A 27771-nucleotide genomic window follows, 5' to 3' on the forward strand; every position below is an offset into this window, starting at 1 on the left:
TTGCCAGCTGTCTACACTGGCCGCTTGAATTTCCGCAAAAGCACTGACGATCTCATGCAAGATTGTCAGCGCTTTTGCGGAAATACTATGCTGCTCCTGTTCGGGCAAAAGTCTTTTTCCGAAAAACTTTTGCGCAAAAGGGCCAGTGTAGACAGCAGAGATTTGTTTTCCGCAAAAAAGCCCTGATTGCGAAAATGGCGATCGGGGCTTTTTTGCGGAAAAGCGCGTCTGTATTGGCCACAGACGCTTTTCCGCAAAAAGTGCCAATCTAGACGCGCTTTTCCGAAAATGCTTTTAACGGAAAACTTTTCCGTTAAAAGCATTTCCAGAAAATCATGCCAGTCTAGACGTAGCCTATGAGTCTATCTCCCGGTGACAACAGGGCTCTCTGAGTCCTTGGTGGCTTTGTGAACCCCAGAGTCCACTGTGGGGGTGTCACATAACTAGCCTGGAATCCTTTTCCCCTTCATTGTTGATGCAAAGGGCCAGATCCTGCTCTGAGTTTGGCAGGTTTACGTCTGTCTGCCCCAAAGCCAACAGCAATCGCCACAGGAGGGGCTCAGGCAGCATCCTGGCTGGTTTGCACAGGTGTGCTAGGACCTGTGGCTTCTAGTGGGCGGTTTGTGGGGGAGGGTTACCCCGCTTTTCCTGGAGTGGGTGGAGTGTCTCCAGCCTAGAACTGTCAATCAGGATTGTGCTATTTGGGCTCAGACGCCTGCCAGGCAAGGGCAGCACCAGCCAGAAAGCAGCCTGCCAAAGCCCATGCAGGGAGGGCTAGTGAAGAGAGCACAGGGCTGGGTCCCGGGAGACTGAGGTTTTATCCCCAGCGCTGCCAGGGATCTCAGGCAACTCATTTCCTCTCCCACAGCAGCGCTCTGGAGCAGGGGCTGGCTCTCACTGCGTGGCTGTGCAGCTCCTGACATGCTGGGGCTCAGAGCTCTAGGGCAGCACTGCTCGAATATAAATAACATGGTGAGGCCAAGGAGTGAAATGGGCCCCTGTGACGGAGCTCCTGTAATGAACATTTTGAGGCCCTGGGCAGGGCATCCCAAAAGCAGCTTCCAGGAAGGTGGCCCCTGCAGCATCTTCTCAGCACCCACCTGGCAGCGTCTGGGTTCCCTTATCAGATTGGAACCCTGCCCAGCTGGGCAGCAGAGCGCTGGGAGTGAGAGCTGCCTGTCTCCTCGGGTTCCTCCGCACGCAGAGCTGGGGGTGATGCAATAGGCTGCAATGCTGGAAGGATGGGACGGGACTGAGAGGGGAGAGCAGCTGAAATCCCCAGCCCCTGAGCCAGAGCCAGCCTGGGGGTAAGGCTCAGACTCACAGCAGGGGAGAAGGCAGCCCGGCTCCTCACCAAGCCTTGGTCATGCTCGGGCCATGCGAGAGACAGCCAGTGGTCACCGATGCACTGTGAACAGGCCTCAGCCCCACCTTCCACTATCTCCCTATAGGGCCTCGCTGGGGGCAAGGCTGGCCTGAGATACTCTGGACACTCCCTCCACCCCCACTGCAGGGCTGCAGCTCCTTTTTCCCCCCACTGAGAGCTACCTGGGGAGCGCTGCTGCCAGGCGGCCCATAGCAGCTGGGTTTGCATTGGAGAATGCAGCCACCTGGGTAATACCCCCCCCCCCATCAGTCCAGAGACAGAAGGGCAGAGCAAAGGGGAATACAGGCAGGAAGTGCACCGTGAGAAGGGCATGACAGCAGAGCTTTTACTTTGTTACATTCCCTTGCTCCATATAGGCCGGCGCCTAGCCCAGCTCTCCCCTAGGTAGGGAAAGTGCCCATGGAAGCATGGCCTCCCGGTTAAACCAGAGGGCTGAAAGACATCTGTATCCCGCTCCTGACTCATTGTGGAGGTCACAGCACCACTCTGTGCCTCAGTTTCCCCATCTGGCTGCGACAATTATCTGCCCCGGGTAGTGCAGGGAGGATGAATTGGCTCATGCCAGAGACCCCCAAAGCTGCTTTTGCATTTTGTTCTGTTAATAGGGATTAACCTCCCCCTCCTGAGTGTTTCCTTTTTAAAAATGTTCTCTAATGACCCCAGTGCTGGTGTAAAGGGGTGAAGTGGACACTAGGAAGTGAGGGCTATGCCCCTCCCCCATAGCAGGTACTGCCCCCAGCTGAATGGGGGGGGGCTCTCTAAGCCGGGAAGAGGGCATGCTGTGTGAGCCCCGCAGGGCTGGGTGGGGCCCCAACGGGACTGCCTGCCAAAGGACCCCACACAGCCACCCCTCCACCAAAACAACAGGAGAGGGAAACGCCACCAAAGAGCCGGGATCGGGGAATTACTGCGCAAAGAAATGCAAACACTGGAGCCGATGCTCCGACAGAATCCAGCAATCGGGAGCAGGGGGGGATTCAGCCTCCCCCCCCCATTCCTTGACCTCTATGCTCCCCCGCGTGACCCCTCCGAGGGGAGAGCCAGAGAGCCAACCAGCACCGAGCATCTGCAACCCGAACCCCCGTCCTCCAGCGACCGATTTGATCCGCCACCAGCCCGCTCCCCTCCGGGTCCCCGCGCCCCCAGGGGCGAGCACGCGCCATGCTCCCCGGGGATGCGGGAAGGGGTCGCGCTGGGCCAGGCCCCCCCAGCGCGCGTCAAGGTGGGCTGCCGAGGGAGCATCCGAGCGGCTCCGTCTGGCAGGCGGGTGGCCCGGAAGCAAGAACAGGGGAGGTGGGGGGGGGGCGCTGCCGGCTCCACACAGGACGTGCGTGGGCGTCAGCGACACGCTGCCACTAGCCCTGCGCTAGCCCCGGCAGCTGCTTTCCTGGTAGCGGCGGCCGCGGCGAGCGGGCACGTGGGGCGCGCCGGGGAGGGGAAGGGCGTGCGTGGGCGTGCGGGGAGGGTGTGGGTCGCGGCTGGTCCAGCGGCAGGTGAGTGGGAGGCAGGGAACGGGGCGCCGAGGAGCAAACAGGACGCCGCAGAGATCAGATTACTCACCTCCAGCTGCAGAGCGCAGCAGCTAATAAAAGACTGAAGCTTCCTGTTGTTCCCTCATTAACACCCTTCCCCCCCCCCCCAGCCCCACTGTACAGCTGCAGAGAGCGAGGCAAGAGCGACAGGCACAGCCCTGGGACAGCGCGTGCCGAGCAGGCCTGTCCTTAACGCCCCCCTCCCCCAGCAGGGCCTGGGCCTGGCCCGAGACAGCGGCAGTGCTCGGGGCGGGCGTGCCCGGGACTGGATCAGCGTGCGGGGGGCCTGCGACGCAGAAGGACCCAGAGCCATTCCTAGAGACCGAGCAGCAGCTGCCAGGCTTGTCCGTGCTACTGGCCCATCCTCTCCCACCAGGGCTTTAAGCGCAGCCTCCCCTCGCAGGGACCAGAGTCCCCCGGTCCCTTCGCGAGCTCGGGTTAAGCACGAGTTTGAACGACGAAATTCTGGCAGGAGCCTGATCCCTGGGCTCCCTGCGGACCCCTGGCCTGCCGCAATTCGCTCCACCTAAGGCAGCTCCAGAGGTGCGGCGGGGGATGGAATAGGGTCACAGTGCCCACGTTGCCCCCCTGCTGCACAGCTCCAGGGGGCCACTCTGCCAGCAGCACTGGGGGGGGCAATTGGCCCTTGGGGGCGTCTGGGAGTGAGAAGAGGGGAGAAAGGCCCAGTCCAGGAACCACCCACAGCTGCTCTCCCATAAGCAGTTTCTAGGGGGTTTTCCTGTAACCTAGGTTCAGATCCTAGCTCCATCTCCTCCCACACAGCCAAAATCCCCCTGCCCTTGTGTCCCTGGTTGGCCTGGGCAGCCAGGGTCCTGAGATGTTACCCAGAGATTCACCACTACTCCCAGAATCAAAGAAACCCCAGACTGGGTGAGGGGCCCCTCCAGACTCCATTCCAGTGCTGGCCTTATTGGACCCTCATGAGTTTGGTGGTACCCACACTCCCACCGGAGAGCAGGCCCCACTGGGGTAGTTGCGTTAGACACATGTGCCCTGCCCCAAAGCGCTACCCACCGCCCACTAGAGAGCCAACACTGCCAGTGTGGGTAAGTTATCCTTGGAGCTGACTGGGGTAGGGAAGGGAGGAATTGAGGCTGGAGGCTTCACTAACAGGCTCCCAGAGACTTTCTAGCACAGGTCTTTCTCCAGTGCCCCTCCTACTCTGGAATCTATGGACCAGAAACAGGGAGGGGGACTTTTTCCATGATCCCAGAAGAGGATGCAGGTTCCTGACTTACCTCTGCCACTAGGCTGCACTGCCATGCAAGTACTTCAGCTGAACTCAGGGGAAAGTTTGGAGCCAAAAGAGGTCCCTCCCTACACATGGTAAAACAGCCCAGGTGCTCTCCCCACCTCTGGAGAGAGCTACATGCCAGCAACTCTTCCCTCCTCACCGCAGGCTATGACTCACCCTCCTCCCATCTCTTGTGCACCTGTCTCTCACACACACACTTCCTGTTGTGAATCACCTGGAGTTTCCAAGCATCACGGGGCATTTGCGCTCTAACCTCAATTGACAGGCTGTTTTCCTGGGGCAGGCACGTGCTCCCTTCTTGAATTTAGAGGACACTTGTCAGCCGTTTTCTTAACTGGTGACTGGTGTAGAGACACAAGCGGGGAGAGGACCAGCGGCTGTTGCCAGTGGGGAAAGGACAAACTCCCAAGCCAAAGTGCCAATGGAGATTTTAATGATTCTGAAATCACCCAGTCTGCCAGACCCCCACTGCACTGACAGGGCAGACAGGACGGGCACCGCGCCACTGAGCCATGGCCCGGCAGGCAGGGCACAACACAAGAGGCCTGGATTCAATTCTCTGTGTGTGGCCAGCTGTCCAGAGGCAAGGCTGGATGTTGAACTGGTAAAGGCCAGGAGTCGCTCAGCCGCTTGGGATAACAGGGCAGGGGAGTGCCCCAGCTGGGGGTTCAGAAGTCCTGTAGGATGGAGCTGAGGGGGAGGGTGGTTGGTCCAGGTGGGTACCCAGGGCCGGTCCTAACCAATTGCTGGCCCCTAATCTGCGTCCCGTCATTGCCCTCCTGCTAGACACCTGCCTGCTCTGCCCCGCTGTGCATCCAAACTCCAGTTCCTCCCCACCCCACAGGCTCAGGAATGGGGGCTACCCCAGGTCTTGCTGTTCCTGATGCCATCACGCCCCTTTTGCTGACACTAGTGCCATGGAAGCATCGTTCAGTAGGCAGCGCCCAGGAGGCCGGGGGGGGGGGGGGGGGGGAGGGAGTCCCTTTGTGCCTCAGTTTCTCAGCAAGTAGGGATGATACTTTATTTTCCTTTGGAAGCCCTTTGACATCCAGCTGCAAAGGCCCGTCAGCAGGCAGGCGCCAAGTGTGTGTGTTGTGTTGGGATGGTGACTGGGCAGGCCTTGCTCAGTGCAGGGAAATGAAGGAATGCTGGGATCTGAGCAGAGCGTGTAGTGTGGAGAGGCCAGTGCCTCAAGGCCCAGCTGACAAGCATCTCGGAGGGAATTGTGCAACTGTAGCTGTGGCCGAGGAAGGAATCTAGAGCTGTCTTTGATTGCACCTAGGGCAGGGACTATCTGCTGCGCCCCACAGGCCCCTTAGCACCAGGGTGGCAGTCAGGTCAGAGCGCAGGAGGGGGCTGTGAGTTGAGGGAGGGGGGTGGATGGGGGATACAGATGTTAGCTATCGGATAATTGAATAGTCATGTAACAGCATGACATCCTTGCAGTTACACAACTATTTGATAGTCCCAGGGAGCCCCCTGCCACCTTGCACTCAGAGGCAACAGTGCGGGGTCGCAGCAGCAGCCCTTGTCCATGGAGTGAGTCCGAACTCCCTGACGACAGGGGCTACTACTGCAAAGCAGCCTCTACCCCCTCGTCCCCCACTGCTGCCTCTGATAGAGGAAGCAGTGTGTGTGTGGGGGGTGGGGTACAGGTGGCACTACGGAGCTTGTGCTGCGGGGAACCAGCTTTTAAGTCTGCTCCTCCCAGCACTGGCTCCTCATTCCCCACTTTTGCCGCCTCTGATACAGAAGCAGCAAGGGGGGGGGCGGGGAGTGTGAGTAGTAGACAAGATTAACCAATAAGCCCAGGTTTATCAGTTAATTGTCTAGTCAACTACTTGTTCACATCCCTAGCGTAGGAGGGAGTGTGAGCTCTGGGGTGGGGCAGAAGATGAGGCATTCAGGGTGTAGGAGGGGGCTTCAGGCTGGGGCCAAGGGGTTTGGAGTGCAGGAGTGGGTGCAGGGCAGGAGGTGGTGGAGATGCAGGGTCTGGGCGGGGACGTAGAGTGTAGGAGGGGGCTCAGGGTTGGGGTGTCAGGAACTTACCTGGGGCAGCTCCCATTTGGTGGCACAGGCCCTGGGAAGGGGACGGGGCAGGTGTCTCTGCACATTGCTCCACGCTTGCCTGCAGGCCCTGTCCCCGCTGTTCCCATTGGCCAGGAATCATGGCCAACGGGAGCTGCAGCGACAGAGCTCCAACCGAGGCAGGAGGAGCAGGAGTAGGAAGGAACCACAGTGTGCAGAGCTGCTCCTCTCTGCCCAGGAAGGGCTGCCTGGAGCAAAGGACCGTTAGCCTGTGGCCCTGGGCCCCTAAAGCCCTTTGTGAATCTGGGCCCGCAGGCAGGGATGGGCGAGGGAGGGAAGGGGGCTTGGGTAGAAAGTGATGAACTCCAGAAGGTGCAGGGAAATTCCTCAGTCCATTGGCAGCACAAGCACCATGCCCACCTTCCGGGCTCAGGGACACTCTGGCACAGGGGGCAGGGGGCTGCCTGCTGCAGCAAGCTGTGTGCTTCTCTGCTCCCACCAGGCCTGGACAAAGCCCAGCCTCAGAGGTGCTCAGGCATCCAGCGCTCCCACCTGCTCCAAGAGGCAGGGAGTGGCCCCGAGGGAACTGGCCAGCAATTGTAACAGCTCTAATGGCACCGTGTGCACGGGGGGGCAGCCCCAAAGATGTGACAGCAGGAGCTAGCAGAGCACAGAGAAGCCCACGCTGCTGCGCACACACACAGGTCCATGGGCCAAGTTCACCCCTGCTTGTAAGTTCCCTGGCTGCAGGGGAAGTGAAGTTTGGTTCACTGGCTAAATGCCACAATTGCCCCTTTTTGGCAAACAAAGTCCTTTCTCATCTCTAAGGGCCCCCACCCCCACCCCCACCTGCACGGCTCCCTAGGGCAGGAACAGTTTGATCTTTATCTCTGACAGGAAGGGCTTGAGCTGAGAGAGAAAAATCTACTGCTAGCTGCTCAGTGTAGTAGGCTTTTATACTCTTAGGTGATTGGCCTCTAGAGAGGGACATGAAATGCCCAGTGAGCCCCACAGCAACTCTAGAATGGCAATTCTCAGCCCCTGAGGCTGGCTCAGCCAGCTGCATCCTGCTCAGCTCTGGCCATTCAGCTCTGACATCCCCTTTCGACAGGGGCAGATAAGAGTGCCGCGGGGCCCCGGGCAGTGAAATTTTGCGGGGCTCCGCCTTTGACACGGCGCATGCGCGGGGCTTTGGGAAGCGCGGGGCCCGGGGCAGCCGCCCCGCTCGCCCTGCCCTAAATCCGCCGCTGCCTTTCAAACTCTCATCTCTTCACTTCAGCTTGTCCTTTGTTCCATCCGAAACTGAGCACCAAGCTTGGAACCAGGATGCCAGGGGTCTGGTCCCCACCACATTGCTGCATGACCCCACCCAGGCATATCACAGGCCAACTCCGTGCCTTGGTTTCCCACAGCAATGTGTTAGTATGGGGAGTTACACCCCCTCGGCTCCAGGGCTCAGTAGCACTGGTCCATACGCATCTTTTCCCACACATAGCCCACTTAGGAGGGACACTCTGGAACTATGTAAGCTCAGCTAGTCAGACAGTGGGGATGGGGCAGCGTGTGCAGAAGAAACAAAAATCACCGCCAAGATTAGGTGAGGCAGTTTTTACAATGCCTGCTCTGATGTGTATTACGGTAGCAGCCAGAGGCTAAGCTGAAGTCAGGGCTCTGCGGTACTAGGGTTTGTACATGGTAGGAGACAGTCCCTGCCCCAAAGAACTAGCATCAATTGCCAAGGCAGACAAAGATGGTTGGAGAGGGAATTATTGGACCCATTTTACAGACAGGAAACTGAGGTGCAAAGGGGGCACGAACCCCCCCCCCCGACTGGAAAGCCCCACATGGGGGGCTGACTTTGAAGCAGGCAGGAACTTGGCTTGTGCGTCACTGCACAGGGCAGCCCCATAGCCGCGACATAGGGCAGGCAGCAGGACTGAGGCCCAAGTGGAAGGGAGCTACCACTCTGCCCCAAAGGAAACCAACCCCATGAAACCCCCAGGGACTAATATCCCCAGACCACGGCAGACCTGCACCGGCAGCCAAAGAGAACGTGCAGGTCAGCACACTAGGATACTTAGCATAATGGGGACCCTACGTTCTGACTGCCCCAGACACACAGTATGGGAGGTCAGAGACTAACAGGGATACCACAGAAGGAGCAGTGCGGCTAAAGCACTGGCCAGATACTCAGGAACCCTGGGTCTATTCCTAGAGCTGCTGCTGGCTGGCCTCAGAGGAGTCACCTCTCTCTCTGTGAGCCTCAGTTTCCCCCTCTGCAGAACACTTTGAGAGCTGCTCTGGAAACAACAGGTATTATTGTGTGGTGCTGCAGCTGCTTGAGCTACAGAAAGGTGTAGGCAAGTGCTGTGCAAGCTGCCAGCCTCCCCACAGGCTCTACACCTCCAGTTCGACCAGGTCCAGCCCTGCCCTTTGCACCCAGAACCCTCACGGAGCAGAAACACCCCAGGGTGCAGGACGACAACTGGCTGCGGGCGCCAGGCTGAAAGCCACCCAGCTCACTGCCCCGGGGACCCCAGCTGTGATTCACAGGCACAGCTGTGACATGCAAACCAGCCCACACACCCTGAGCGTCTACTCCATGGGGACTGCTGCACCTGCTGAAGGAGAAATAACCTGATTAACCCATTAGAAGCTACAGGCCCGGTAATACCTGTCCTCCCAGCCTACAAAACAGAAGCACAGAGCTCTTCGGAGGGGAACCAGAACATTTAGCTGTAACTGGACCGAGACATTTGGTTGAAATTGTCCCCCATATTCAAAGCCAATGATAGATGGAGGAGGGAGACGCACCGAAAAACAACATGAGTCAATATCATTTTTCTGGCAGACATAAAACCTCGGCCTGCATTCTTGGGCCAGCTGCTCAAGGATACCGGGGCACCTTCCCGAAGGAAGCCAGGCAACCGGCAAGCTTTAATGAAGAGGAGCTCTGAACCAGCGGCTTCTGAGCCGGCCTCCCGCCCTCCCCCAAATAAAAGGCATAACACGCTCCCCATGCTTAGCTGAATTCAATCAGGGAGGCCTTTATTAAAATGTTGCCCCCTTGGCCACCGTCACAAGCTGATTCTCAGGCCCGCCAAGATCCCTGGAAACAGCCTTGATTTCTTTTTAAAACATTCCCCCAAACCTTGTCCCCTACAGATGCTTTGGAGGGTCTGAGTATCGAAGGAGGCGCTGTGCAGTTTGCCAGCCATTGAGGCAATGAGTAGAGAGCGCCACCTGCTGGCAGTGCGCCGACATCACCGCCATGGGGGAGCCAAGGCCGGAGCCAAATTCCTGGGCAAGGGCTGCAGGAGCTCCCCCACGCGGGGAGCGGGACTCAGGAGGCAGATGCAGCAGTTGCCCCGCTTGAAGAGAGACGGGCTCGGTTTTAAACCCAGCTCGCTGCCATTTTCCTCCCCCTCCAAATACTCCATCATCACCCTTACTTCCCCCTCCTCCACTTCTCTCTCCATTAGCAGCCTCTGCACACGGGCCCAGAGCCACGATGCTCCTGTGAGGACATGGCCTTGGGATTTCCGTGCACACTCAGACCGTGCCTGCAAAGCCAGCCGCAGGCCGAGAAAAGATACAGGGGCAGGCCGAGAACATGAGATCAGCGCTGAGGTGCTAGAGAAGGAGGCCGGCCTCTGGCACAGTTTGGGAGCAGGGTCGGCCCTGGGAGTCCCCCACCCTCCTGGAGAGCGGTGCTCTAACGCCGGTGGTGCTGGACAGCTGTGTCCTCCTGGGATGAAACGTAAGGCAGGGTCACTCCCCGTGGCTGGGCCCCGCCAAGATAATTCCTGCTAAGACTCAGGACAGACAGGCGCCACCAGCCTTTCGAGGGAGCTTTGGTGGGTGGTCGGTTTATGGCTCTTTACCTCCTACACACCAGTTCAGTCTGCGGGCCAAGAATCACAGCTCCTCGCTGCTGAAAGGAAGAGTCCCGGGGAGCAGGCCTGGCAGAGACCACACTTAGAATTGAGCACGACTGCCCTCTGGTGGACAGAATCTGAATTTTTCCTTGGGTCTGTCATAGATCCTATACTGCTCATGGGGATTCACCTATGGCTCTAGTGGCAGGAGTCTGTGCTCTCAGGACAGAAGCAGCCCTACTTTGAAATTGCTAGTGGCTAAGGGGTGCAGATGGCAAGAGCTATCTAGGGCATGGCTCATCTGAATCCCAGTTAACTCCCCATTCCTCTGCGCAAGGAGCACTTTACACACACGTGCTGAACAGGCAACATCCTGTAACTGCAACCCCAGGTATGAGAGCTGTGAGCAAGCCAACGCCTTTGGCTCCTAGCAGCTGCTGTGTAATATCCCCATTACCCTGAGCCCCTCTAACATCACATCTCCCCCGTCCAGCCCTGACACCGATTAGGAGCAGCATCAACATGCAGACACCAACACATTCATCAGCCCGGCCACAACCTAAGCGCTGCCATCAATAAATCAACCCTTTCATTTATTCAGTGCAGCCCAAGAGATGCTGGGTCGTTTCAGAGGATCCAAATGGCACGGACCAATTAAGGAGGCCAGCCCCACCCATCTGAGCATCAATTTAAATGCCACCAATCTGCCCAGCAGAGTTCAATGCACGTGCACCCGCCAGCAGCAGGCAACTCTGGCGCAGAGCCCAGGGCCTCTCTGCTTCTGCACTGCCGCCTCTGTGGCTTCTGGTGGAACAAAACTCTGCACCAAAGAAGTGACCCACCTGGGGGGTGCCTGCTGCTGTCACAGGAGGACTGGCCCTTTAAGGGGGGGGGCTGGGCTCAGCCCCACCTGTATGTCAGTTATCTGCCTTCCCCGTGGTGGGCTCAGTTATGTGCAGGGACAGGTGGCGAGACATGATGGGAGCTGGGGGCAGGCTGGTTAGGTTAGACAGAGCTGCAGGGGCTCCAGGGATGATGCAGGGCCAGGGAGAAGTAGACGACCCCTCCTTCAACTAAAGGGCAATGCTGGGCTGGAGCTGGAAGAGTTTGTTCCTGCCCCGTGCTGCAGCAGAGGGTACCAGGAGGCCCAGAGAAGCCAAGAGACATGCACATAGGGCAGGGGGGGGCCTGCAGATTCCTGGGGAACAGTCAATGAATGCAATAAGTGACAGGGAGGTGGGAATCTGGATGCAGGGTGGCACCTCCTAGGACCTGATCAGCTAGGGCAGCCCCAGCAGCGAGTGCTGGAAAAGCCCTGGACTAGCACCGCTCCCCCTGGGCTAGCTGGGGCTTGGGGCATGTCCCTCCTCCCCAGCCCCCATCTAGTGGCGGGAGAGCAGAGAGAAAAGGAGAGGGCGCCCTCTGCAGGCAAGCAGATAGCAGCCTGCGACAGCTCCCCTCCCCTAGTGGGCTCACAGACAGGAGGTAGAAGCATGTGCAAGGGGGGAGACCGTGGCAGTGGAAGGGCTGCGGGGTGCCAGTTCCAGCAGCCTGGCCAGTTCCTGTGTCCATGTCTCTAGGGCAGGCTCATTCTCTGGACCAGCAGGGATCCAGGGGAACAGGGGCTTTGGCATCACTGACTTCCCATGGGAGGGGAGGAAAGAGGCCGGGCTCAAGCCCCAAGAGGGGAGGCTTCCTGGGCTGTGGTTTAATGGCTCCAAGTCAATGGGACCCTGCAGAAGTGGCCCAGCTCCTCCATCATCAAATAGGGGAGGGGGTGAGGCCGTAGCTGGCAGGCAGGGGAGGGCTGCAGCCTTCCCAGCCTTGTCTAGCAAACCCAGGTGGGCAGAGGACAGTGTTTGCTGCCTGCCACCAGGTCCCCATATCCCAGGCCGTCGCAAATCCAGCAGCAAAGGAGGCTGAAAACCTCAGGCCCTATACGCTAGAGGTTGCCCAGGGCCACTGGGTCTGCCCTGTCCTCTAGCCAGCCCCACTGGCCCAAGTGCAAGGTAGGAGGGGGAAGAGTCTCTTCTTGCCTCTGCTATGGCAATGGAGGAAGGAAACTCTCCACGCGAGTTACCTCCTCACCTGTGCTCCAGCTTCCCAAGGAGCCGAGGTGACCCCCAGTGACATGCGGGAGAGAAGGGGGTGGTGGTGCAGACAGATCAGCATGAGGAACCAGCAGCACAAAGCCTGGAGGCTATGCAGGATCATCGCCAGCCGGCTGTCTCCGATGGGCCCCTCTTCAATCAGGGCCAAACGGGTGCAGGAACAGACCCGGCCCAGAGGCAACAGCAAAGCACCCAGGCCCAAGGGGTAAGCTCTCAACTCTGGTGCCTCATTGGGGCTCAGACCCAGAGCAGCCCTTGGACATCTCCAGTGCGACAGTCCAGCTCTCCTGAAACGCAGGCAGGAAGGGAATCAAGCGCTAGTTTGCCCCGTGCTCAACCCGCCACACCAGCTCTGCTGGGTCTGAGGTGCCCCGAAAAGAAAAGCCACCTGGGCTCACAATGGTCACTTAAAATGAGATGCTAGGCTGCATCAACGGCTCGATGTCAGGATGGCGATCAGTTTCTAGCGGAGTACCCCAAGGTTCGGTTCTAGGACCGGTTTTGTTCAATATCTTTATTAATGACCTGGATGAGGGGATGGATTGCACCCTCAGCAAATTTGCAGATGACACTAAGCTAGGGGGAGAGGTAGATACGCTGGAGGGCAGAGATAGGGTCCAGAGTGACTTAGACAAATTGGAGGATTGGGCTGCAAGAAATCTAATGAGGTTCAATAAGGACAAATGTAGAGTCCTGCACTTGGGACGGAAGAATCCCAAGCATAGTTACAAGCTGGGGACCAACCAGTTAAGTAGTAGTTCTTCAGAAAAGGACCTGGGGGTTACAGTGGATGAGAAGCTGGATATGAGTCAACAGTGTGCCCTTGTAGCCAAGAAGGCTAATGGCATATTAGGTTGCATTAAAAGGAGCATTGCCAGCAGATCCAGAGATGTCATTATTCCCCTTTATTCGGCATTGGTAAGGCCACATCTGGAGTATTGTGTCCAGTTCTGGGCCCCCCACTACAAAAAAGATGCGGATGCATTGGAGAGGGTCCAGCGGAGGGCAACCAAAATGATTAGGGGTCTGGAGCTTATGACTTATGAGGAGAGGCTGAGGGAGTTGGGTCTGTTTAGTCTGCAGAAGCGAAGAGTGAGGGGGGATTTGATAGCAGCCTTCACCTTCCTGAAGGGAGGTTCCAAAGAGGATGGAGAGAGGTTGTTCTCAGTAGTGACAGATGGCAGAACAAGGAGCAATGGTCTCAAGTTGTGGTGGAAGAGGTCCAGGTTGGATATTAGGAAAAACTATTTCCCTAGGAGGGTGGTGAAGCACTGGAATGGGTTACCTAGGGAAGTAGTGGAGTCTCCATCCCTAGAGGTGTTTAAGTCTCGGCTTGACAAAGCCCTGGCCGGGTTGATTTAGATGGGATTGGTCCTGCCTAGAGCAGGGGGCTGGACTTGATGACCTTCTGAGATCTCTTCCAGTTCTATGATTCGGGGATGGGTTGATGAGAGAATATGATCTTGGTAGCTAATTGACCATTCATTTTCAGTGGGAAATATGTCAATGGAGGGATGATAGGCGTTACTATAGAGAATTTCTGGGTGTCTGGCTGGTGAGTCTTGCTCACATGCTCAGGGTTTAGCTGAATGCCATATTTGGGGTCGGGAAGGAATTTTCCTCCAGGGTAGATTGGCAGAGACCCTGGAGGTTTTTCGCCTTCCTCTGTAGCATGGGGTACAGATCACAGCTGGAGGACTCTCTGCATCTTGGGACCTTCAAAGTATTTGAAGGCTTCAATATCTGAGATATAGGTGAGAGGATTATTCTAAGAGGGGTAGGTGAGATTCTGTGGCCTGCACTGTGCAGGGGGTCAGACTAGATGATCATAATGGTCCCTTCTGACCTTAAAGTCTATGAATCTATGTTCCCATGGCAACTGCTGGTGGGTTGGAAGGCCCTGGCTCCTAGATGCACTCCCTTCAGGGCTCCTTTTCGGCTATTGGGCTGATGGGACAGGCCACACCGGTCCCCTTCTGGCCACAGTAACCCCTGGGGGTCTTGTGCAGATACTGCTGGTGGTAATCCTCTGCGTAATAGAACTCCCCGGCCTCCTGGATTTCAGTGGTGATGGGCCCCAGCTGCTGCTTGGCCAGTTCCTGGCAAGAGGAGACAGGAAGAAAGGATGTCAAGGGCAGTGCTCCTGGAAAGGGAGCAAGCAACTTCTCCAGCTGGAGCCAGGCAACCAGGGTGACAGGATTTGTGTGGGAAGCCGACACGTCTGACAATGACCCTCGATCCTGGCCCGGTTCAGGAGCTCAGGGCAGAGGCCATGACAAGATCTGGGGAAAGGAAACAGCAGGGACACCACCAGCAAAATCCAGAGGCAGCGAAGTCAAAACAGCTACTGCTTCTCCTGACACCAGGCACATGTCCACTTCCAGGCAGGGGAGTGGGACACAGGGACTGGCCCTGGGCCGATGCAGCAGTGAGCAGGGACCCTCACCGGCGGTGGAGGGAGCATTTTCTATTCACTTCCATTCAGTGACGCTCTTGGCCAGCAAGTCCCAAGAACCGAGCAACACACAGAAAGCGGCACGCCGGGGGAGGGGAGACGGGGCAAGCAGTAGGCATGAGCCCTGTTGCACATTGGTCGACAGCCCTGGACAGGTCAGCTGGAGAACTGGAAATAGAATCCAGAGTCCCCTGTGCTGACTGCGATGCAAGTCCCCTGAAAGGACTTAAGAACGGGAGCAGGAATTTGCAGAGCTGGCTAGATAGAGACCTGCCCACAACAGCCACTCTCATTGGGAGACCCTGGGTGTTAGCATCAAACTGCCTCTTCCACCAGCACAAACCCTGCTCTAGAGCTGCCACACGCCCAGCCCAGACACCTCAGCGATGGGCGCACCATGAACATGGGTCAAAGTAAAGCATCCGGACCTGATGAGCACTATCCAGCTGGCCATAAAAGACATTTAGGACTAGGGCTGCACACACTGCCTGGGACCCCTCCTAGCACTGCACCCCTCTCCCCCTCCCATTTCCTTAGACAGACACTGTTCTATCTCTGAGCTAACGGGAACTGTGCAAACGTTGCAGTTCACTAAATAGACCACAAGGGGGCCACGAGACACCCATTTTCCTAACTGGTTCTAAGCCTGGTGGGTACTAGGGATGCTAAAATGAGGTTATTTTACTAATCGATAAGTCGATAGAATTTTTATTGGCTACTCGATTAGTCAATAGGGTAAGGCCTCCGGCTCAGTCCCGGCTCGTGACCAAACCCCACTGCACTTTAAAAGGCAGTAGGAGGCGGGCAGCCTGCTCCCAAGGGTGTGACTGGACGCTGCCGAGCCGTGCTTAGCGATTTCTGCCCCACCCCTTTCTGCGACTGGGTATTTCACAGCTTACAGGCAACACCATCAGCCTGTAGCAATCCTCCCCACGCCATGCTGCTCTGTCTCCCCCTAGTGGCTGGACCACAGAAGCAGTTTCTGAATCTACTAGAGACTGGACCTCCCTGGTCCGGCTCCATGGGGACCTGACCAGCCCAGAGAGAGAATTTGCCGGACCAGGGGAGGTCACCTGCCAGCGGCCCCCAAACCTATCGCTCCCAGGGAATGCCAAGGGACCCCAGCCCCACATTCCTGGGAGCTGCCATTGGGCTCCAGCCCTCAGCTGCCACGGGCTGCTGGGGGAATCCGGTCTTGTCCCAGTCCTGGCTGGCCCTCCTGCCCTTAGGCTCCTGGGCTCTCTGATCCAGGAGCACCCGTGGTCCTTCCAGACCAGAGAGTGCCCGTTTTCAGAGCTACAACCTGTACTGCAGCTGCTCTTCTCACACGATGGGCTCAGCCCCTAGCAGAGGCAGGTATAACTCAAGCTTTTAGATCCAGGTCTACGGCTTGAGCCCTGTTCTGAGGGCCTAAGGGCTCAAGTTCTCTGACAAAAGCTTCTCTGGGGCAAGGAAAAGGAGAGGAGGCTCAGCACACTACTTCCCTTTAGGGGAAACATCTCCTACATCCACAGGGGAGTGTTTCCTCCTAGATCCCAGCATCCCAGCTGGCTTCCACGAGACCCAGCAATCTCTCAAGGGCCACCAGTCCAGGCTGTGCCGCTCTCCATCCGGAGCAACGTGCTCTGCAATAGCACCTGTCAGCCAAGGACTTCAAAGGCCTTGACTAAAATGTGTCTCCGAGCATCCTTTGCCTCTCACCCGTGTCATGCAGCATCTGAGCCGCCCCGGGTGGGAGCGAAGGATTGTTAGTGCCACTTTACAGAGAGGGAAACCCACTTGCCCCAGGTCAGCAACACCGTTCCCTGGAAAATTTTCCATCCATGAGCGGAGTGAGTTTTGTCCTGTGCACCAGTATTGAGGTCACATGCGCTTGTTTGGACATGTGACACCATGGCATTCATCGTTCCTAATACATATCTCTATTTTAAATTGTTATGGAAGAAAGCCCCACTTACTGTGCAGAGGCATTAGCTCCTGCCCCACCTTCTGCCCTGTTACACAACTAGCCCCACTGGCTCCTCTTTCACCCCCCACTGCTCCTCCTGACAGGCCCACAGCCCCAACTCCCAGCAGCTGCAGCCACCCGCCACGTGGCCTCGGCCCTGGCGGCAGCCACCTCCCAACATGGCTTCCGCCCTGGCAGCAGCCAGAGCAGCTGCCTCCCACCACAGTCCTGTCCCCATCCCCACCCACCACGTGGCCCCGGCCACGGGAGCAGCCACGCCACTCACCATCCAGGTTCAGGAGTGCTGCTGCATGACTCTGCAAAGGAGGCGGGCGGGTGCAGAATTTTTGTGCGCGGCCGCAGAGGCGCGCACCTTCTAGAGAACATTGGTCAGCAATAGCTCCCAGGAGTCCCCGTTCTCAGCACCTGAGCATACCCCCTCAGTAGGGCTCAGCTACAGTCTGCTGCACTAACCACTAGGGGCTCTCCCTGAACTTTCCTACATTGCTCATCTCCATAGGCTGTATCTGTCCTGCCGATGAAGCTTGGGGTCTGAGCCAGCCTGAGCCCAAGCCCCACTTCCACCCTCCCCCCCCATTAGGCTGACTTGGGTCAGCAAGCACTCAGGACTAGGGATGTAAGTGAGTAGTCAACCAGCCTAGACTTATTGGGTAGTTGAGTCACGACTCAATTACTTGCTCCCCACCCGCCACTTGCTGCCTTTGTATCAGAGACAGCAAGAGTGGGGAAGCAGGCGCTGGTGCTGGGGGGAGTTGGCTTAAAAGCTGGTTCCACCCAGCACCGTCTCTGTGGTGTTGGGGGTGGGGACAGGGGAGGCAGAGGTGCAGCGAGCTGGGACTGCTCAGTCCCGACTCGCGCCATGTCCTGGACCTCTGCGCCTCTGCATTTTAAATGTAGTAAGAGATGCCCGGGTCTGGGACCTCTCCCTGCTGCTGCTTTGCAGTTTAAATGTAGTAGAAGCTGGGCTGCCTGCATGCCTGGCTCCTACTACATTTAAACTGCAGAGCCGCAGCGGGGCCCCTTATAGACAAGACTCATAGACTTTAAGATCAGAAGGGACCATTATGATCATCTAGTCTGACCTCCTGCACAGTGCAGGCCACAGAATCTCACCCACCCCTCCTAGAATAATCCTCTCACCTATATCTCAGATATTGAAGCCTTCAAATACTTTGAAGGTCCCAAGATGCAGAGAATCCACCAGCTGTGATCGGTACCCCATGCTACAGAGGAAGGCGAAAAACCTCCAGGGCCTCTGCCAATCTACCCTGGAGGAAAATTCCTTCCCGACCCCAAACATGGCGATCAGCTAAACCCTGAGCATGTGGGCAAGACTCACCAGCCACGTAGTTCACACAAATTGTATCAACTCCACAATTAGTCAATTACCCACTTCTTAACATCCTTACTCAGGACACAGGTCTATTTTCATCAGCGCCCAAACCCCTCTCTGGCTCAGGTCTGCTCTGCACCCTGCCATTCTGCAGTGAGAATGCAGGTGAAGCCGCAGAGCCGAGTCACAAGGTCTCACAGCACGGCATAGATGTGTTAGCACTAGCAAGAGCGCCAGTGTCAGCAATTGTGAACCCAGGTTTCCAATGCAGTGCGGATACTTCAGCATGGGCTTGGAAATGCCGAGTTCACTCTAGGGATCATAGAATCATAGAATCATAGGACTGGAAGGGACCTCAAGAGGTCATCGAGTCCAGCCCCCCGCCCTCAAGGCAGGACCAAGCTCCACTTACACCATCCCTGACAGATGTCTATCTAACCTGTTCTTAAATATCTCCAGAGAGGGAGATTCCACCACCTCCCTTGGCAATTTATTCCAATATTTGACCACCCTGACAGTTAGGAATTTTTTCCTAATGTCCAATCTAAACCTCCCCTGCTGCACTTTAAGCCCATTACTCCTTGTCCTGTCCTCAGAAACCAAGAGGAACAAATTTTCTCCTTCCTCCTTGTGACACCCTTTTAGATATTTGAAAACTGCTATCATGTCCCCCCTTAATCGTCTTTTTTCCAAACTAAATAAGCCCAGTTCATGAAGCCTGGCTTCATAGGTCATGTTCTCTAAACCTTTAATCATTCTTGTCGCTCTTCTCTGTACCCTTTCCAATTTCTCCACATCTTTCTTGAAATGTGGCGCCTAGAACTGGACACAGTACTCCAGCTGAGGCCTAACTAGTGCAGAGTAGAGCGGCAGAATGACTTCACGAGTTTTGCTTACAACACACCTGTTGATACAACCTAGAATCATATTTGCTTTTTTTGCAACAGCATCACACTGTTGACTCATATTAAACTTGTGGTCCACTATGACCCCTAGATCCCTTTCTGCCATGCTCCAGGATATGAAAGGTTACCTGGTTAACCCTTAACAAGTGATGCTTACTGGTATGGGGACTGGAGCAGCTTCTAGCCTGTAGTAAAGGGGCCGTACTAGCCCCTGCCTGCCATGGCCAGGCTGGAACAGGCCCCTTGCCTGCCCCTTGTTAAACATCACGTTTAACCGATTTAACCAATTAAATGGGATTTTACATCCCTAGTTCACAATCCGGCCTCACTGCACATGCAGACACATTCTCAGACTGCAAGTCCTCCAGAGCAGGGTCGGTATCCAGCCATGGCTATGCAGTGCCTGGTACAACAGGACACCCAAGCCTATTGGCCACTTGTGAAGGCTGCTCAGTACCCCAATCCCCATTTGACAGATGAGGGGAAACTGAGGCAGAGATCAATTTATGGCAGAGACAGAACCCAGAGCTCTAGCTGCTCAACCTTGTGTCCTGGCCCCTGGACAGAGCTCCCTCAGAAAGTCTGCATGGGCTGCTCCCAGAAAAGGAGAAGCACCTCCTGTCAGAGCCGCTGGTGACCACCCACTGAGCCAAGCCAAGGTGAGTGGAGGTGCTGAAAACGGGGTGTTGTGTCAGGGCAGGGGTATCTGCTAAGATGAGGATCCAGAGGAAGGGGAGGGGCTGCCTAAGAGGCGAGTGGGGTTCGTCTCCAGTTGGGTAAAGCCCCTTGCGGCTCCCATCAGCGCTCGCCTGTCAGCCAGCTCTTTAATGCAATTAACGATGCGCCCCACATCAAAGGAGTCAGTGGCTCTGGAGACTCTCCAGCAGATGTGCAGGGGGGGAAGGGGAATGGGGGGGCAAAGAGGGAGGGAGACTCGTTTCTTCGGGGCCCAGAACAATGCAGCTTATCTTGGGCAGAATTAATTCACATGCAGCAGGGATGCTGCTGTGGGAGCTGATAAGGAGGCCCAGTTAATTAACTGGAACCCAGTGGGGCCTGAAGTTGGGGGAGGAGCTGTGGTAGCAAACCAGGGTAAGGGAAGGGATTCAACCCCCTGCTGCTGCAGAGATGGGAGAGGTGGGGGGGGGCAGGGGTTGGAGAGCAACAGCCTCTAGCCCTGAAGCAAGGGCAGGCTCCCCCACCCCCATGCCTCAGCCCTGCCTTCTAGAGCAGCCCATGGCCATACAAGCAGTGTCTATTTTGGGCCCAGACTGGCCTGCCAATGGGGAGAGGAGTGGGGACGGGCAAAGAGGGCAACTGCCCTGGGGCCTGGTGATTCAAAAGGGCCCAGAGCTCACCGGAGCCCCTGGCCCTTTAAATCGCCGCTGGAGCACAGTGCAGCACGCTCCAGGCAATGCTAAGGGCTGGCTGCCCCAACCCCGCCCCTTCTGGCTGAGGCCCTGCCCCTTCCAGGAGCCGCCCCTCCCACTTTGCCCAGGGGCTCGGCAAGTCTGTCGATCCCATTGTGCCCAGATCACGACATGAGCACTTCCTCAACCCGTGTCAGGCCTCAGCTCCTCCCTGCTTGGTTAACTCTCCTCTTACCCATGGGCAGAGACCAGCACCTCACTGTCTAGGAGAGGGGCCTCGGCGATTCCTGCAGAGGCAATGCAGGGCTGGGAGGAGGGCTGAGTTCAGTGGGTGGCTAAGGGGTCAGGTTAGATAGACATCTGTCATGGATGGTGCAGCTGGAGCTTGGTCCTGCCTTGAGGGCGGGGGGCTGGACTCGATGACCTCTTGAGGTCCCTTCCAGTCCTATTATTCTATGATTCTATGAAACACAAATCCTAGGCTCTTATTAGCACTTTTCATCCACATACCTGAAAGAAGAATGGCAGAGAGAGAGAGAGATCAGAGGCATTACCCCCATTTCACAGGTGGGGAAACTGAGGCACGGAGTGGGGCTGATTTGCCCCAGATCTCACAGCCAGGAACAGAATCCAGGCCAGGGGAAGGCCAGCGGCTGCGCCCTCCTCACCATGGCAGCAGAGGAAGATGCCACACGGCTGGCCCAAGCAAGACACCTGGTGCAGCACTGACAGCCTCTCTCCTCACAGAGGAGGTGGAGCCTGGATGAGGAGTGGAGAAGTTGTGGAGACACTGAGTCCCAGGAGGCATCTGCCAACCACGCTGCTCAGTTCCTTCAGCCCCATTAATAAATGCAAAGTTGCTGCTGTCACTGAGCACAGGCCCAGCCGAGCGCCCGGTATGCGCGGCTCCCTAGAGACAGGGAATGTATAAATAAGAGATTGTTCCTGGGGGCAGCGTACTGGCCCCTCCCTTGGGACTTGGGGACGGAAGCTTTTTCCCCTTGCCAGGGAATAGCTTTGCATGGTTAATAGGCTGCGGGAAGCGGAGCTGTTGGCACAGAGCCTCATTACATGTCACCGGGGATCCCCGAGACGTGGCTGGATTCTGATCTCCGTCACGCTTCTGGAAATCCAGAGTCAGCCCCTGGAGACGGAGCGGCTGGATCCGCGCCAGCTCAGAGCCAGCCCACCGTCACCGTGGAAACGGGGCAGAATTTGAGGAAGGCCTTGTAGGGCTGGGCTAGGCTGGGCTGGGCGAGTGCCGACGCTATGCTGAGCACCCACCCTGCGCTCCTGGGGCTCAGCCCCCCTCAGAACTGGCTCCTACCTGGATCTATTGAGGGCAGGTGATTTTATGGCAAGATCTGCTCACTCCCAAGAGTCTGTGGCCCAGCACTGAGCCGAGAGATCAGCGGTTGCCCCTTGAGCTTGCAATTGAACAGCCCAAAACTGCGCAGCCCATTAGAGACTTGCTCCGCCAGCTTTGCCCGTGACTCCCCTCACTCTGCCCCGACACACACACACACACACACACACACACACACACACACACACACACACACACACACACACACACAGTCTGCCTGCCACGTGCCGGATTTAAACAGGTCGCCTTTAATTGTCCCAGCCATGGCGGCTGGGGACAAACTGCTTAAGCAGGGAATCATTTACAGGGGATGCTGCACCTGTCTCAGTCAATGACCTTCACACCACCCCCCACCCTCGCCCCGAGCTGTCAGTTGCCGTGGTGGCAGGTTGCCAAGGAAACCGCCCCCCCCCATCATCAGAGAGGCACGGGGACCATACTGGGGTAATTAACTAGCCAGGCTTTGCCTCCCTTTTGTCCCCCCCGCAGGCTGCTCAGAGGGCAGAGCCTAGCCACAGCACACAGGGGCAGCAGCTGGGGATGCGCTGACACCATGAGGGGAACAGAGCTCCACCCTCTTCGGTTCCCAGCATTTGTTGCACCCACAGACCGAGATGCAAGGCAGCTCCAACATGAGAAGCCTCCTTCAGCACTTCAGCAATGGCCCCAGACTCAGTTCAGGTGCCGGGGCAGGCGGCCAACAGAGTCTGCACACTACAGCAACCGTGCTCCAGACACTGAGGGTATGTCTACACTACCCGCTAGTTCGAACTAGCGGGGTAGTGTAGACATACCCTGAGTGGGGTTCTGCGGAATGGGGGCTGGCTCCCATTGCTTTAACCAGCCTGAAGCAACTCCCTAGACATGAGTGTTCACTCTGAAACCTACTGATGACAGACGCATATGGCAACGAGGTTAACTATCTCCTTTCCCATTTTAGTGGCAACAACTGGATACCTTGGGATGCTGAGCAGAGTGTGGGACCAAGATCAGTGTGGATGGGAAAAGACTGATTTGCCACACTGGCCTCTGCTACAGATCTTTGGGGACAGAAGGTCTGTGAGAAGAGCATCCCACCTCATTTACACCCACAGAGGAGTGGAATGCAGAGAGCAGCTGAAGGATGAGACAACACGGAAGAGACACTAAGCTACTTGCTTTGCCCCACCCTACCCCAGAGGAATAACCTCTGCTCCAAACCTGCCTGTTGGTACGTTGCCTTCGACCTCAGGGCAGCCTCCCTCTGCTGGGCTCCGAACGTGTGGATGACTGAGCGATACTGGGTGCCGACGTTCTCCTCTTGCCGCATGCCTGAGAGACAGCCAGGCACACACAGCGGGTTAAGGGGCAGCAGGTGCCACACGCCCAGGCACACCCAGCATGCCGAAGAGAGGCACCTACGCCCCCCCAAAAAAAGCGTTCACACTGAACCTAAGGGCCAACCTCACCCCTGCTGGCACAGACAGTTGGATTCATTTGGCTCAGTGCTGACTGCTGAGTTTCACTGGCTGCTTTCTGCTCCCCTATTCAAACAAACCGTAATGCAGTATCAGTAGCCTGTAGGAGTTCCAACTATCACGGTAGCACCGAGATCAGGGACCCCCCCTCCCTGTGCTAGATGCTGCACAGACACATTGCGAGACAGTCCCGCCCTCACAGAGTTTGCAGCTAGACCAGACAAAAGGTGGCTCATTATCCCCATTTTACAGATGGGCTACTGAGGTTCAGAGAGATTTGACTTGCCCCACGATGACACAGGAAGTCAGTGGCAGAGCTAGGAATTCAACCCAGATCCCCTCAGTCCCAGTCTAGGTCCTTAACCACTGCGCTCTCCTTCCCCTCTGAACAGAGACAGAGTAAGGGACGAGAGTGCTTTGAGCAATGCAAGGCTGGCACCCTTGCCAACTGTGCCTAGCCACAGAGTAGGAGCATGGGAAGAGCCCCTATGAGCTCCCCTCAGTACACCTAACCAGGAGGTTTTGTGGCCAGGTAGACTAGCCATCGACGTAGCCTTGCAGCCTGTTTAGGTCCGTGTGGTCCACGTGAGTTGGGGGAGACGGAGGCACAGCGGGAGGAAGGCAGGATTGGAAGCAGGGAGCTCCTGGCTCACTAGTCCCACTAGGTCCTGCAGCAAGAGAGGGTGCTAAGCCCATCTCACTACGTTCTGAGCTTCCCTTTCCCTCAGCCCCCCAATGGGCTGCACTACCAGGGTCACCAAGCGCTAGGATTGCTAGATGATTTAACAAAAATACTGAACATCCCCATCCCCCAAAAAAGCCACTTGGAAAAAATTCTGTCGAGAAAAAATAAAGGGGGGGGGGCAAATTTGTTAAGCAAAAACAAAACAAACAAAAAAAGAAAAAAGGGGGCACTGCGCCTTTAAAGGGCCCTGCACTCCTCACTCCCCCTGTCCCTCCCCCAGCCCCACCAGACAAGGCAGGGGGAAATTGTCCCTGCCAGGCTTCTGTCTGAGGGAAACAGGAAATACCGGACATTTCTCATGGCTGGTATTTTCTGTTTTTTTTTTTTACTGGATCGGGGACCCAAATACCGAACTGTCTGGGTGAAAACCGAACACCTGGCAACCCTACCAAGCACTCCTCCTCTCAGCACATCCCCTAACCTGTTCCCTGAGATGGATTCTCCATCTCTGTTCTCCCCACCCTCCCAGGTCCAAGCAGACAACTGAACACCAGGCATCCGCTCAGCTGCCCCCACCCTACAGTTCTGGGAGGGGCCACAGATTCTCAGAGGAACCCACTTCAGGGGAAGGGAAATAGCATCATCCCTGGCCACATGCCTGGAGTAAACCGGCAGAGATCCACCAATCAGTGGGGGTCAGGTGCCCAGCCTGCAGGAACCGGCAGAGCTCCACCGGACTTAGTGGGGGTCAGGCGCCCAGCCTGCAGGAACCGGCAGAGCTCTCCCGGACTCAGTGGGGGTCAGGCGCCCAGCCTGCAGGAACCAGCAGAGCTCTCCCGGACTCAGTGGGGGTCAGGTGCCCAGCCTGCAGGAACCGGCAGAGCTCTCCCGGACTCAGTGGGGGTCAGGCGCCCAGCCTGCAGGAACCGGCAGAGCTCTCCCGGACTCAGTGGGGGTCAGGCGCCCAGCCTGCAGGAACCGGCAGAGCTCTCCCGGACTCAGTGGGGGTCAGGCGCCCAGCCTACAGGAACCAGCAGAGCTCCCCCGGACTCAGTGGGGGTCAGGCGCCCAGCCTGCAGGAACCGGCAGAGCTCCACCGGACTCAGTGGGGGTCAGGGGCCAGCCTGCAGGAACCGGCAGAGCTCTCCCGGACTCAGTGGGGGTCAGGCGCCCAGCCTGCAGGAACCGGCAGAGCTCTCCCGGACTCAGTGGGGGTCAGGCGCCCAGCTGGCAGGAACCGGCAAAGCTCCCCCGGACTCAGTGGGGGTCAGGCGCCCAGCCTGCAGGAACCGGCAGAGCTCCCCCGGACTCAGTGGGGGTCAGGGGCCAGCCTGCAGGAACCGGCAGAGCTCCCCCGGACTCAGTGGGGGTCAGGCGCCCAGCCTGCAGGAACCGGCAGAGCTCCCCCGGACTCAGTGGGGGTCAGGGGCCAGCCTGCAGGAACCGGCAGAGCTCTCCCGGACTCAGTGGGGGTCAGGCGCCCAGCCTGCAGGAACCGGCAGAGCTCCCCCGGACTCAGTGGGGGTCAGGCGCCCAGCCTGCAGGAACCGGCAGAGCTCTCCCGGACTCAGTGGGGGTCAGGCGCCCAGCCTGCAGGAACCGGCAGAGCTCTCCCGGACTCAGTGGGGGTCAGGTGCCCAGCCTGCAGGAACCGGCAGAGCTCTCCCGGACTCAGTGGGGGTCAGGCGCCCAGCCTACAGGAACCAGCAGAGCTCTCCCGGACTCAGTGGGGGTCAGGCGCCCAGCCTGCAGGAACCGGCAGAGCTCCCCCGGACTCAGTGGGGGTCAGGCGCCCAGCCTGCAGGAACCGGCAGAGCTCTCCCGGACTCAGTGGGGGTCAGGCGCCCAGCCTGCAGGTACCGGCAGAGCTCTCCCAGACTCAGTGGGGGTCAGGCGCCCAGCCCTACCCAAGTGGGCAGGAACTGCAGAAGGGAGAGCACAGCCCAGGAAGTCCAATCAGTGGCATGGCTGTCCGTGCGCCCTCTCCACCTGCCAGGACACAGCCGCTCCGATTACTATTCCCATCACAGCCCGGGCTGTTCATCACAGCTGGGTACAGGCCTAATGCACCCTCTGAGCTCCTAGCCAGCCCAGGGGCTCCAGCCAGTTATTAAGCTGCATAAATTACGGCACTCTGGCTGCTCGCGCACTGGGAACGGTGCTCAGTGCAACCACGGGACGCCCTCAGAGGTGAGAGTTACTGGGGCAGAGGAGCAGCTGGAGGCCCAAGGGCGTCCTCTTAGCCAGATGGTCTGGGAAGGAGGGGCGGGACTGGCTTTAGGGACCCTCAAGCTACTGGGGGGGTGACAGTAGAGCAGCCCCTCCTGGTCCAATTGCCCCAGAGAGGTTAGAAGCGCTGCGAGTTCAATCACTGGGATGGTAGAATTCCCGGCTCTATCGCTGCCTGGCCTCTGTGCCTCAGTTCCCCCATCTGTGATGCTGAGGCACGTGCACGGAGTGCCGTGGACGAGCAGTCCTGTAGCAAGTGGGGACATGGGCCAAGAGGAGCTGTGTCCGGCTAGACGTGTCACCACTCAGACCCCTCAACTACCTCTTGTCCAAGAGCTTGCAAATCCTGCCCGGTCCCTGTGCTCCTCCAGCCTCCTCTCCCCTCCATCCCAGCAGCTTCGGGCCCAGTCACTGAGGGGGGGGGTTTGAGCTGCAAGACACTATTCCTAGGGCAGCCCTCCATGCAGAGGGCACTGGGCCTGCAGCCAGCAGGGAGGGGAGCCATGCGAACCAGCGTGGGAACCACCCTTTGCTCCCACAGAGCTAGGCAAAGGGTGTGCCGAGGCCAAGCAGCTGCTTGGGCTCAGAGGCCTGTGCTTGTCCTTCAGCAGGGCCCAGACCCCCCAGCTGTTTGGGAAGCTCAAGCGCCCAGCGGGGAGGACTTGGCACAGCAGCGGGTTTGATGCCAGGACAGTGATTCGCACCCATGGCCTCCGCTCCTGAGGCCAATCAGACGGGGGAGTAAAGGCACGAAGGGGCCTGGGACTTCCCTCTGCGACAGGCGTGTTAGGAGTTTGGGGGGCCCATGCCCAGGAGCTAGCCTGCTACCACGGCAACAGAGACAAGCCCAGGACATCCAAGTGTCATGGGGGGGGGATGCAAGGTATGAAAGGCACAAGGCCTCCCTCCTCCGGGGCATAGATCAGGGCCTCCATGGAGACAGCGTGCTCCAGTGGGTAGTGCGGCGGGCTGGGACTCAGAGCCTATTCCCAGCTCTGCCACTGGCCTACAGTGACACCATCCATTCCCACTAGGCCTCCATTCGCCTCCCAGCCATTCCCCTGTCGGCTGCACGCTGCACGGGGCGAGGTCTGTCCGGGTGGCCCAGCTTTGGGCCAGCCCCCGTGGGAACACGAACACTCCACCTCCCAAGCAACTGCCACAACGTCACCTCGTGTAAACCCTGAATTCTGTATTGGGGGTAGGGTGAGGGTCCCTCCAATGCGGCAGGGCCCAAAGGTGGCACCGGCCATGCCCCCTCCCCAACACCCCCATCCGCCGCGCGGACACACGTTGCCGGTTAAAACACAAACACGCAATTAGAAGCCAGCCAGCGACATGCAGAGACTGCTAATCTCCTCATTAAAATTATACTTTGGTGCAACGGGGCCCCAGCCCAGTCTCTCCCTCGGCCCCCTGCCTGCTGCCGACGTGAGAGGCGTTTCAAAGAGTCCTTCCTCCCCTCCCCCTCCTTATTCTATGCCCCCTCCTCTGCACAGCTGAGCCCCTCCCCCCGCCAGCTTCCCAAGGCCCCTTGTCAGCTGCAGCATCCCCGGCATACTGCAGAGCTGTCCTGGGGTCGGAGCCATTTAGCAGCAGAGACGCCTTTGGGAGGGGGAGTGGAGACCATGCGATTTACAACAGAAAGAGGCTGAAGGCAGGGTGAGAAGAGGGATTAACAGCACCTGGACCTGGTCCATGTAGCATCCCTCCTCCATGTGCTCCTCCCCAGCCCTGCAAGACACAGTGACTAGCAGGTTGTGGGGAGCCCTTCTGTCCTGAACACCGAT

At 57.7% G+C, this 27771-nt stretch overlaps 1 protein-coding gene across 3 annotated transcripts in view; it reads right to left on the reverse strand.

Moving 5' to 3' along the window:
* The window catches only part of LOC102454183 (uncharacterized), a 76194-nt gene that overhangs the window by 17872 nt on the left and 30551 nt on the right, over positions 1 to 27771 (reverse strand). For 2 of the 3 annotated variants that reach the window (XM_089773507.1, XM_089773508.1), the window contains exon 5: positions 22815 to 22921. In XM_089773507.1, coding sequence (XP_089629633.1) covers positions 22815 to 22921 — 107 coding nt within the window. Of the gene's footprint in view, positions 1 to 13102; positions 14312 to 22814; positions 22922 to 27771 lie in introns of those variants that run through there. The other variant, XM_006111966.5, reaches the window with a different exon arrangement.

This window comes from Pelodiscus sinensis, chromosome 26 (genome assembly GCF_052426305.1).
Source record: "Pelodiscus sinensis isolate ZL-2025 chromosome 26, ASM5242630v1, whole genome shotgun sequence".
NCBI classification, from domain to species: Eukaryota; Metazoa; Chordata; order Testudines; family Trionychidae; genus Pelodiscus; species Pelodiscus sinensis.